Source organism: Mesoplodon mirus (genome assembly GCF_964341445.2).
Source record: "Mesoplodon mirus genome assembly, chromosome: 19".
NCBI lineage: Eukaryota > Metazoa > Chordata > Mammalia > Artiodactyla > Ziphiidae > Mesoplodon > Mesoplodon mirus.
In genome coordinates this window covers 62,461,065-62,471,887 of record NC_138995.1, presented here as the reverse complement: position 1 = coordinate 62,471,887, position 10,823 = coordinate 62,461,065, and the positions used below count along the sequence as shown (strand labels likewise).

Here is a 10,823-nt window from a genome sequence, read left to right as displayed (position 1 = left end):
TTTGAGGTCCACTGGAGATGGGAGAAGCGGCAAAGTCTTCCCCTAAGCCAGTCTTTAGCGCCAAGCTAACGAGGCACATGACAAGGGGGCGGTGCAGCGGGGAAGAACATTTGAAGGGAGAAGAAAAGGGGCGCCAGCCCTGGGATCATCACGGAACACACACAGGAAGCCAGTAGGCAGAAATTTATTTCCACAGCCCCTGCCTCCACAGGCCTGTCAGTCCGAGGGAGGGTGGCAGAAGGCTGCAGGACCCAGAAGTGGACGTCCTCACCCTCGAGCTTCTCCCACAACAGGAAGACTACCAGACAAGAGTGTGTCCCAGTTTCCCTGCCCAGGTTTAGTGCCAGCTGAACGCCCAGCTCTAAACCTGGCCTGGGAAGCGGTGGCCGGGGGTGGGGGTCAAGCCAGCTCTTTCCCCTCCAGCTCCTCCTCATCGGCCCCTGCCGTGGCCGGGATACCCTCGTCGTCCCACGGTGGTTCAGGTCCTGGGTCCCGAGGACCCAGGGGTGCCTCCATGGCCTCGGGGTGCTTGCGTCTGGCATGGCGCCGGAGCGTGTTGGCCTCGGTGAAGCGCAGCCGGCAGACGGGGCACTGGTAGGGGCGCTCCCCGGAGTGGACGCGGTGGTGGTGGGCCAGCTCGCCCGCCTCTCGGAAGCGGCGGGGGCAGAGCGGGCAGCGGAAGGGCCGAAGGCCGGCATGGATGTTGCAGTGCCGCCGCAGGTGGCTGGACCGCTTGAAGGTCTTGCCGCAATCCTTGCACTCGTGCGGCTTCAGCTCTGAGTGTGAGATACTGTGGCGCTCCAGGTCGGAGAGGTAGGGGAAGGCCCGAAGGCACACGGGGCAGAAGTGCGGGGCCTTCTTAGGGCCAGAGCTCTCGGGCCCGCCTGCTACTGACCCTTCAGAGACTGTGTAGGGCACACCCTGATCATCGATCAACAGGAGGTCACTGCCACCGCCGCTGCCCACCGGGGCTGTCACCCCCTGTGCCAGTGGGGGCTCCTGCCCCGACTTGGCGGGGCGGCCCCGCTTGCGAGGGAGGGAGGCCTTGAGAGTCCGATTCGAGGAGGTGGCCCCCCCGGGGCGTCGGCCTCGGCGGCCCCGGGGAACAGGAGGAGGTAAGGCCAGAGGTTTCTCTTCCTCCCCGGGCAAAGGCGAAGGCCACGGGTCTGGGCTGGGGGTGTCCATTGAGCAGTGGGGGGCTTGGGTCTGGGCACTGGAGCCGGGCTAAGAGGAGAGAAGGGGTAGCCGTCAGTGCAGGAGGGTATGGAGCGCCCTCGTCCCCCAAAACCTCGCCATCCCTGGGTCCGAGTCTGTCGACCTGGGCGTGGCCAACATTCATTTGGACGCACAATTAAAGCCACGCTAGTGGGTAAAATAGCAAGATAATTCTGTACCAGTTGGTAAACAGGCACTGACCTGAGCCCCACAGGTGTCTCCCAGACCTCCCTAACCCCTCCTAGACATTCAGAATCAACTTGAGCCAAAATACAGAAAAATCTTCCAAGGAGGATAGAGTCCAACTGAGGGTGCAGGCGAGTATTTCGATCCTCAAAACAGAGAACCCATCAAACAGAAGAGCTACAGAGGCCTCAGAAATGTTTTTGTCCCTCCTTCTGACAGAAGTGACAGAGGGAGAGAAGGGGGGTCAGCACTGGAAGAAGAAAGGGACTGGTCCCAGGTGATGTTTGCCCCTGAGTTGTGGATGTGGACATATGTCAGAGCTGTTAAAGAGTGTGAGCTCTGGAGCCAGAGGTTCTGGGTTCAATTCCTGAGTCTGTTACTTCCTCTCTGTGTGGTGGCCTTGGGCAAGGTGCTCACCTCTCTGAGCGTCAGCTAAGCCTTTTGCAAAACAGGATGAATATTTCCACCCACTCGCACATAAAGTGCTCAGTACACGGAAGTGCTTAGAAGATATTAGCTCTTATTATCACGGTGAGCAGCTAAGCCTCACACCAACTCTCTGAGTAAGGGTATATCACGCCCATTTTGCAAATGGGGAAACCAAGGCACAGGAAAGTCAAATCAGTTGCCCAAGCTACCTCTGGCGGTACGTGGCAGGGCCAAGACTTGATCTCATGGACCCCAGTGGCCCAGGGAGTGAGCGGTAGTGGACCCAAAGGACATCACAGGTCCCTTAGTCCTGCGTTTGAATCCAGCTCCACCGTTCATTAACAAGTGGCTTTGCCTATCTGAGCCAGTTTCCACCTCTGTAAAATGGATGCAGCAGGCTTGTCGGTCGGCATATATATAGTAAGCACCAAATGAACTACCATCACCAACACTACCATCAGCAAGCAGCAAAGTCTGGGACCATGGGACTGGAGAGTAATAAAGTGGAGGGGGAGGAGAGCACAGGTGCAGTTAGGATTAGGGGTTACAGGTGCCACTGCACCCCACTGGAACAAGCACACAGATTAAGGTCCAGAGAACGGCAGCCACTTTTCCATGATCACACGGCTCGCTCGGTTGGGGTTGCCTGGACTAGAACACGGGTCTCTGGAACGGTGCCCCTGACCCTCGCCCTCCTCCACCCGGGTGCAGGCGCGCGCCCGTGAGCACCGACCGCGCGGGGCGGGCCCTGCGGGGGCGGCGGCCAATGAGCGGCGCCGGGCCGCGGACGGCGAGGGCCGCCAGGAAGGGGGTCTGCGCGCGCGCGCCCAGGCGGGCCGGCTCCGCGGGGCGCGAGGTCGGCGCGCGCGCTTCAGCGAGCGCAAGAGCAGAAGCAGGTGGGGGGCGCGCTCCAGGAGCGCGCGGCCCCGGGCCTCCCCTCCCTCCGCTCCTCTCCCCCAACCCGGGCCCCCCGCCTCTTGGGTACCTCATTTGCATGTCGCCTGGACTCGCGAGTGTGCGCGCGCGGGGGCGCGGGGCCGGCGCGTGGGAAAGGGCGGGGGCTAGGGGGCCCTGCCCCTCGGCGGCGCGCGCGCGCGGGACTGCCCCGCCCCTCGGAGCGGATGCCGGTTGGCCCCTCCCTCCCCTCCCCTCCCCGTCGGGCCCGCGCCCGCGGGGAACAAAGGGGACCCGCTGGGTCCTAAGAGCCGGTCACATCCCCGTCGGCAAGCCGCGCCTGCGCACCCGTCGCCCTCGCTGGACCCGAACGGGAAATTACCCCACCAACACATCTCAAACACACAGAAATGTCTTTCCTCCCACAAAGCACCCAGCCGGGTGACCCAATCAAAGAAAGGTACCGAAAGGATAAAGAGCGGGAAAATGGCCCCTCATTCCCGTAATTAACATGGCTCCTGATTAGCTTCAAAGCCCACTGGAAGCCTAAGCACAAGATGGAGCCTGCTCTATCCTCCTATCTCTATCGCAGATCAGCGAACTTCGATTTCTCTCTCCTCCTGATGCAACTCTACATCCTACCCAGGAGGAGCCTGAGGCTGCGAAAAGGGAATCATGTCAGCCCTCATCTATGTTAACACCCGCCAGCGTCGATACCGCAGGGAGGAGGCCGCGCGCGCTGAGCTTGTTGCCCTTAGTCTGTATGGCGCCGGGGGCCACCCTAAGCCCCGCCCCTTCTCCATGCCCTCACCCAAGATGGCGCCACCCTGGCTTCTCGAACCTCCAGTAGCTGGGAAAGGGACGGGAAAGAGAGAGAAGGGAGGGCGGCGGGGAGGAGGGAAGCCAAGAAGGCGGGAGAAAGGGGGAGTGCGGGGGAGAAGGGAGCCGAGGCGGAAGTCGAGGGGCCCCCCGGGTGGAAGTGACGCTACCCCCGCTGCCCAAAATGTCGGCGCCCAGAGGGAGGTGTAAGTAATTAAAGAGGAAAGCCGACTGACTTTCCCGGCCTCCCGGGGCCGCCTCAGGGCTCCAGAACCCCCGCTCCGTACGAGCAAGGTGGACTCGCCCGACTGCGGGTCTAGCCTGACCTACCCCCGCCCCGGGCGCCCGGGGCCGCACCTTTTAGGGACAGGGGGGAGGGGTACAAAAGGCCGACTCCAGGGGCCTGGGTCCTCGAGCTGACTGGGGAGGGGGGCTCAGTCCCGCGGGCGACTGGGTGGGGAGGAGGCGGGGCTTAGTGGTGGCTGGGGCGGAGCAATAAGTGGGCGTGGTTTAGAGTGGAAATGGGCGGGACTGTGAGTAGAAAGTGGGAGGGGCTTAGGCAAAGGGGTGAGGTTTTACAAAGGGGCGTGGCTCAGTGAGAATGGCAGGAGGGCCCCTAGGTTGAAGGGTCCTAATTGGGGCTGAGGGGGGTAAAGGGTTTCAGTGTGGAGGTGGGAGGAGCTTAAAGTAGAAGGGGTGGAGTTTGTCTAGGGATGTGGCTTTCAGGAAGTGGTGGACATAGCGGGGTGGGGTTTAAGCGTGTAATTTGGGGCGTCGTAGTGGAGTCTTTATATTGCAGGTGAAATGACTTAGGATGGGGAGGGTGTCACAGGAAGGGCTGAGATGGCAAGAGAGGTAGAGTGGCAGGTGGTATTGGAAAGGAAGGGGTTTACTTAAAGGCTGAGTTTAAAGGAAAACTTGAGTGGGGTTTAGGAGGCGGATCTTAGTGGGGAAGAGATGGGGGACTTCAAGAGGAAACTCGGAGGAACTTAGCAGATAGCGGTGATCAAAACAGCTTACGTGTTGAGTCTTTGCTGTGCACAAGCGTCAGTAAGCACGCCGCATGCATGGCCACAAATTTGCTTAGTCCTCACCACCACTCCACGAGGTAGGTCCTCCCATTATTCCTATTTTGCAGATGGAAGGAGAATCAGTTGGCTTTATCCAAGGTTCCAGGACTAGTCCTGGTCTCCCTGGAAGGTTGACTCAGGTGCGCTTAGCCCCAAATTTTCATACTGTCATTGGCTAAGAATGTCGTCAATCTTCATCTGAAGATGACTTTCATCTTCAAAAAAGAGTGGGAGTGGCTTTCAGAGGGGAAGAGGCTTGTCAAGGCATATAAGAGGCTTCAGAAACAACGTGGAGACTTTGAAAGGGGTAGGCGGGACCTGAACACGAGTGGGCGGGGTTTAACCACACTTGGCGGGGCTTAGAGCGGGGCGGGAGTTCATTCACAAAGAAGGGGAGAGGCTTAAAAGCATTCAGTGGCTTAGAAGTGACTTGGAAGTGATTAGGAAGATAGATGAGTGGTGGAAGCAGTTGTAGGAAAGTGGGAGGGGCTTAAAGAGCAGTAGGTGTGGCTTGGGTAGATGGGCGTGGCTTTGAAGGTAGTAGGCCGGGCCTCACAGGTCTGTGAGTCCAAGGAGCCTGATAGGGGGAGGCTGATGGGGACGTGGTCCCTCACCCCACTCCATGTCTCCCCGCTCCAGAGAGAGCTCCCACCCGCCACTGCCTTCACGCCACGCCACCATGGATGACGGCCCGCTGCCAGCGCCCCCGGTCCCGGCCCCGGCCCCGGCCCCGGCTCCGCCCGCTGTTGCCCCCCGCGTCCCGTTTCACTGCAGTGAGTGTGGCAAGAGCTTCCGCTACCGCTCGGACCTGCGGCGCCACTTCGCTCGGCACACTGCGCTCAAACCCCACGCGTGCCCGCGCTGCGGCAAAGGCTTCAAGCACAGCTTCAACCTGGCCAACCACCTGCGCTCGCACACCGGCGAGCGGCCCTACCGCTGCTCCGCCTGCCCCAAGGGGTTCCGAGACTCCACCGGCCTGTTGCACCACCAGGTGAGTCCTGCAGGCCGGCCCCAAGCTGGCCTCCCTGGGCTGGACTCGCCCTTGGAGCCCCGGGGACCCACTATGGGCAACAGACAGCTGGCCCCTAAGAAAATTTCTGTCTCCCTACCTCCCGCCTTCCCTCTCCATCGAAGCACCCTGACCAGTCAAAGCATGAGTTGTTTCTCTTTCAGTCTCCACCCAACCCAGGAACTAAAACATTCATAGTACATGTGCCCCACCGCTATGCACCTCCCCTCTCCCGTGCCCCTTCTCATATGCCAGCGTCTGCAACTTTGTGCTCATCATTCCGTTACCGTTTTTAAAGATAGATTTACCACGTATGTACTTAATTCCTTTACTCAGCAATTACCTATTGAATGTTTTCCCTGCTCCCAACACCTGGGATACCAAGGTGAAATCAATAAAGTCCACGCCTTCGGAGAACTTACATTCCATTGCGAGTGGTCCATAGCCAGGTAGACAATCAGCAAGAAAGCAGATACACAGGCAAGGGTGATCTGAAAAAGGAGAAGCGTTGGGAAGGAAGTGAAAACAACAGCAATAATAACCATCTGCTATGTAGGAGTAAAGAGGGGAGAGCTATGGGCTACCACACAAGGGGGAAGGTCAGGGCAAGGTGATATTTGAGCTGAGACCTGAAGGAAGAGCAGGAATCCACCATGGAACAGCCTTCCAGGCAAAGGGAGCAACATGTGCAAGGATCCTGAGGCTGGAGGGGCCAAAAGCATGCTAACGTGGCCGGAAGCAGAGAACGAGAATGAGAGGGTTGAAGCTAGATCTTGGCCCGGTGGACCTGGCAGGGAGCTTCCTCCGCATCTCTTTGGGAGGCCAAGAATCAGTCCCGCGGGCTAGACCCTCAGCCCTGACGGTGGGCTCTTCCTCCTGCCCTCCCAGGTCGTCCACACTGGCGAGAAGCCCTACTGCTGCCTAGTCTGCGAGCTCCGCTTCTCCTCGCGCTCCAGCCTGGGCCGCCACCTCAAGCGCCAGCACCGTGGGGTGCTCCCGTCCCCCCTGCAGCCCGGCCCAGGCCTGCCCGCCCTGAGCGCTCCCTGCTCGGTCTGCTGCAACGTGGGGCCCTGCTCGGTGTGCGGGGGCGCAGGGGCCGGCGGCGGAGAGGGCCCAGAGGGTGCAGGCGCGGGCCCGGGGAGCTGGGGGCTGGCGGAGGCGGCGGCCGCCGCGGCGGCCTCACTGCCTCCGTTCGCGTGCGGTGCTTGCGCGCGGCGCTTCGACCAGGGCCGCGAGCTGGCAGCCCACTGGGCTGCGCACACCGACGTGAAGCCCTTCAAGTGTCCGCGCTGTGAGCGCGACTTCAACGCCCCCGCGCTGCTGGAGAGGCACAAGCTGACCCACGACCTGCAGGGGCCGGGCGCGCCTCCCGCGCAGGCCTGGGTCTCCGGGGCTGGCGCCGGGCCCGAGAAGGCCGGCGAGGGCGGCGCTGCGGAGGCGGGCGAGGCTCAGCCGGCCTGGGACGGCAGGCTGCTCCTGGGCCGCGCCGGGGGCGGCGTGCCCGAGCTGGGGGGGCTGCTCCCCGAGGGCGGCGGGGAGGCCCCTGCGCCCGCGGCCGCGGCCGAGCCGTCGGAAGACACCCTCTACCAGTGCGACTGCGGGACCTTCTTCGCGTCGGCGGCGGCGCTGGCCAGCCACCTGGAGGCGCACTCGCGCCCCGCGACCTACGGCTGCGGCCACTGCGGGGCCCTCTACGCGGCCCTGGCGGCCCTGGAGGAGCACCGGCGCGCCAGCCACGGCGAGGGCGGCGGTGCGGAGGAGGCGGCGGCGCCCGCCCCGGAGAGGGAGCCCGCGTCTGGGGAGCCTGCGTCCGGCTCGGGCCGCGGCAAGAAGATCTTCGGCTGCTCCGAGTGCGAGAAGCTGTTCCGCTCGCCGCGGGACCTGGAGCGGCACGTGCTGGTGCACACGGGCGAGAAGCCGTTCCCGTGCCTGGAGTGCGGCAAGTTCTTCCGCCACGAGTGCTACCTCAAGCGCCACCGGCTGCTGCATGGCACCGAGCGGCCGTTCCCCTGCCACATCTGCGGCAAGGGCTTCATCACGCTCAGCAACCTCTCCAGGCACCTGAAGCTGCACCGGGGCATGGACTGACGTGGCCAGGCCGTGCGCCCCTCCGCTAGACCACCCGTCCCAAGGGTTGGACTCAGGGCCCGGGCCAAGAGACCTAGGGACCACGAGGGAAGCCCCGGCCCTCCAGACCCAGACACGGGCCCCGAGATGAGGGGACCCTGGCTGGAGACATGGAGCCGCCAAACACACAGGCCCCTGAGCTGGGGGGCAGTGAATAAACGGAGAGATGCCTCAGCTCGAGGGTCCCGGATCTATGGAGAGATTCCTAAGCTCCAGGCCCCTGGAATACGTGCTGAGCACCCACAAATCAGTAGGCTCCTAAGCTGCGGGACCTAGGAATGAGTCTCCACAAGTACTTCTCATCTTGAGGGCCCAAATAATAAAAGATGGGCACCCCTCCCCCAAGGGAAGACTGCCCCTCTCCCTAAGAGCCATCATTCCGACGACCTTGATCCGGAGAATGGGGGGGGGGGACCATGTCCCCGGATTTCCCTGGATCCCCTCCAAATGCTACCCACCAGAGTCACTGGTGCCCCCAGATAAAGGATAGAGCCGGAATCTGCCTCTCCCCTCCCCCGACTTTATTCCCTACGCGGAAAGAGGACCAGGGTAGTCGCCCCCTGCCCTCACCCCCTTCCCCAATTAGGTCTCCCTCCCCTACTAAGGAATGGATCTAATCATCTCCCCCACCCCAAAAACTAGAATAGCCTGGTTCAAAATCCCTGCGCCCAGTAGGATGGACTGATCCAGATACACATACCCCCACGCCCTGTCCACTGGAATGGGCTGGTCCAGGCTGCCACCTGCGCCCCACCCTCCTTAGAACGCACACGGCAGACACTCCTTCCCTTCCTCTAGCGTGTGGGCAGGTCCACGTCATTCCGCATTATGTGAACTCACGAGTGGGAGGTGGGGGACATTGGGGTATCCCTCCCGCTCTGCTGTAGCACCTGTTGGTCTTTCTCTCCATCTCTGTCAGTTTGTCTCTGTGTTCTTCCCAACCGCAAGGGGAAGGGGGATTTGGCTAGGGGGTTTCCCCCGTGAGCCTCGACCTTGCCCCCTGTCCCACTCCCCAGTGTCTCCTGGACCCCAATAAACCTTGTCCTGTCAGCCACTGCCGTCTCATTTTCTGATCCTTGGCTTTAGGTAGGTGGGGATTCCTCCCCCCTCTGATTTAGGACAGGCCTCCTAAATAGAGGCAGATCTTTCCTTCCACCTGAGAAATTTCGAGTCCTTTAGACGGTGCAAGACCCTTTTCATATCAGAGATGGTTTAGATCTCATCTAAGTGGAACCCTGCATCTTAACTACCACCTCCAATGGACGGACATGCCCCCTAGGACCAGACTCGCCCTTTAGAAACCTTCAATCCCACAGGACACGCCCCCTGAAAACCAAACTCTTTACAGACGTCCTACCCCTAGGAAGAGGCCCCGCCCCTTAGACTCTGTCTCCCAGGCAACCAAGTTTGTACCTTAGCCGCTAGATCCTTCCCCTCGATTAGGATCCGCCCATCCTCAGATTGTCTCCTATACGCTAGATTACATTCCGGTACCGAGTGCCAGGTGCTGTCACCCCCTCTGGGGATCCAACAGTGAACAAAATAACTCTTTAAGAAAACGAGTGGCTGGGCTGTGCCACCTTAGGTGGGGTGGTCCAGCAGGGAGGAAGTGGGGGGGTGCTTCTCTGCAGAGGTGGCATTTGATCTGAGACCAGAAGGGTGAGGAGGGGCCGGCCAGGTGGACACCTGGATGAGCCCAGGAGGGGAGGGAGGGGTGAGATGAGGTGGAGAGGTAAGCAGGGGTCAGGGTGCACAGACACTGGTGGGCCAAGATGGGCATTCTACTGTGCTTTGTGGGCAAGGGCAATGGCAGGCAAGACTGGAAGTGTGAAGGGACGCGACCACGGAAAAGGGCCTGGTGGGGGCAGAGTGGATGCAGCAGAGGCTACTGCAGTCCACCGGGAGAGGGGTGTGGGAGCCCGGAGCAGAGGGATGCACAGAACTAGGGGGGCCCAAGATGAATTCTGGAGGTGGAATGTGCGAGCGTGTGTTGTGTGTGCGCGTGCGTAATGGGAAGGGAGGCATGGGGGCGGGGCTGGGAACTGGTTGCGTGGTGCTGCTTTGTATTAAGACCAGAAAACAGAGAGAGAACAAGTTCGGGTGGAGGCTAGAGGGGTCAGGAGTTCCACCTTGAGCTTCTTAAATTTGAGATGCTTGGGAGATTGGCATGCTCTACTAAGGCTGAAGATGTCCATATGCCAAAGATAGGCACGAACCCTAGAGAAACTCATGTTCACCTGTACCAGGAGATTCATATAAGAACGTTCACAGCAGCAAAATGTACAGCCCTGAACTCAGAACAACTCAAATGTCCATTGGTTTGGGCTGAATGTTTGTGTCACCCCAAATTCATATGTCGAAATCCTAATGCCGGGGCTTCCCTGGTGTTGCAGTGGTTAAGACTCTGCCTGCCAATGCAGGGGACATGGGCTCAAGCCCTAGTCCGGGAAGATCCCAAAAGCTGTAGAGCAACTAAGTCTGTGCACCACAACTACTGAGCCTGTGCTCTAGAGCTTATGTGCCGCAACTACTGAGCCCACATGCTGCAACTACTGAAGCCCGTGAACCTAGAACTCATGCTCCGCGACAAGAGAAGCCACAGCAATGAGAAGCCTGCGCACTGCAACAAAGAGTAATCCCTGCTCGCCGCAACTGGAGAAAGCCCGCGCATAGCAACCAAGACCCAACGCAGCCAATAAATAAATAAATAAATAAAAGAAATCCTAAGGCCCGATGTGATGGTACTTGGAGGTGGAGCCTTTGGAAGGTGCTTAAGTCAAGAGAGTGGAGCCCTTACGAATGGGATTAGTGCCTTTATAGAAGAGGCATCAGAGAGACCCTTAGCCCCTTCTACCAGGTAAGGGCACAGCAAGAAGGAACGCCTGTGAACAAGGAAGAGGACCCTCATCAGAAGGTGACCGTGCTGGCACCTTGATTTTGGACTTCCCAGCTTCCAGAAGTGTGAGCAATAAATTTCTATTGTTTATAAGCCACCTGGTCTGTGGTATTTTGTTATAGCAGCCCCAACAGATTAAGACATTCATCAACAATACAGTGGATGAATAAATGATGGT

The 10,823-nt window shown here is 60.0% G+C and overlaps 2 protein-coding genes across 9 annotated transcripts; one reads left to right on the top strand and one right to left on the bottom strand.

Moving 5' to 3' along the window:
* Positions 1-168: 168 nt before the first annotated feature.
* On the bottom strand, positions 169-6,076 carry ZNF524 (zinc finger protein 524). Of its 5 annotated transcripts, none has more exons than XM_082606556.1 (2): positions 6,045-6,076; positions 169-1,224 (listed from the first exon to the last, which is right to left on the bottom strand). In XM_082606556.1, the coding sequence occupies exons 1-2, from the start codon at positions 6,063-6,065 to the stop codon at positions 400-402; spliced, it is 846 nt and encodes a 281-aa protein (XP_082462682.1). In that variant the 5' UTR covers positions 6,066-6,076; the 3' UTR covers positions 169-399. The 5 variants fall into 5 exon arrangements, with proteins under 5 accessions (XP_082462682.1, XP_082462683.1, XP_082462685.1 ...); XM_082606557.1 differs by lacking the exon at positions 6,045-6,076 and adding an exon at positions 4,564-4,653; XM_082606559.1 differs by lacking the exon at positions 6,045-6,076 and adding an exon at positions 3,536-3,590.
* On the top strand, positions 3,541-8,803 carry FIZ1 (FLT3 interacting zinc finger 1; the record flags this gene model as incomplete). Of its 4 annotated transcripts, none has more annotated exons than XM_082606546.1 (4): positions 3,689-3,749; positions 4,682-4,753; positions 5,253-5,604; positions 6,511-8,803. In XM_082606546.1, 2 exons carry the CDS (start codon positions 5,293-5,295, stop codon positions 7,708-7,710), a joined length of 1,512 nt encoding a protein of 503 aa, XP_082462672.1. In that variant the 3' UTR covers positions 7,711-8,803. The 4 variants fall into 4 exon arrangements, with proteins under 4 accessions (XP_082462669.1, XP_082462672.1, XP_082462671.1 ...); XM_082606545.1 differs by having other exon boundaries at positions 4,682-4,920; XM_082606543.1 differs by lacking the exon at positions 4,682-4,753 and having other exon boundaries at positions 3,541-3,749.
* Positions 8,804-10,823: the final 2,020 nt, after the last annotated feature.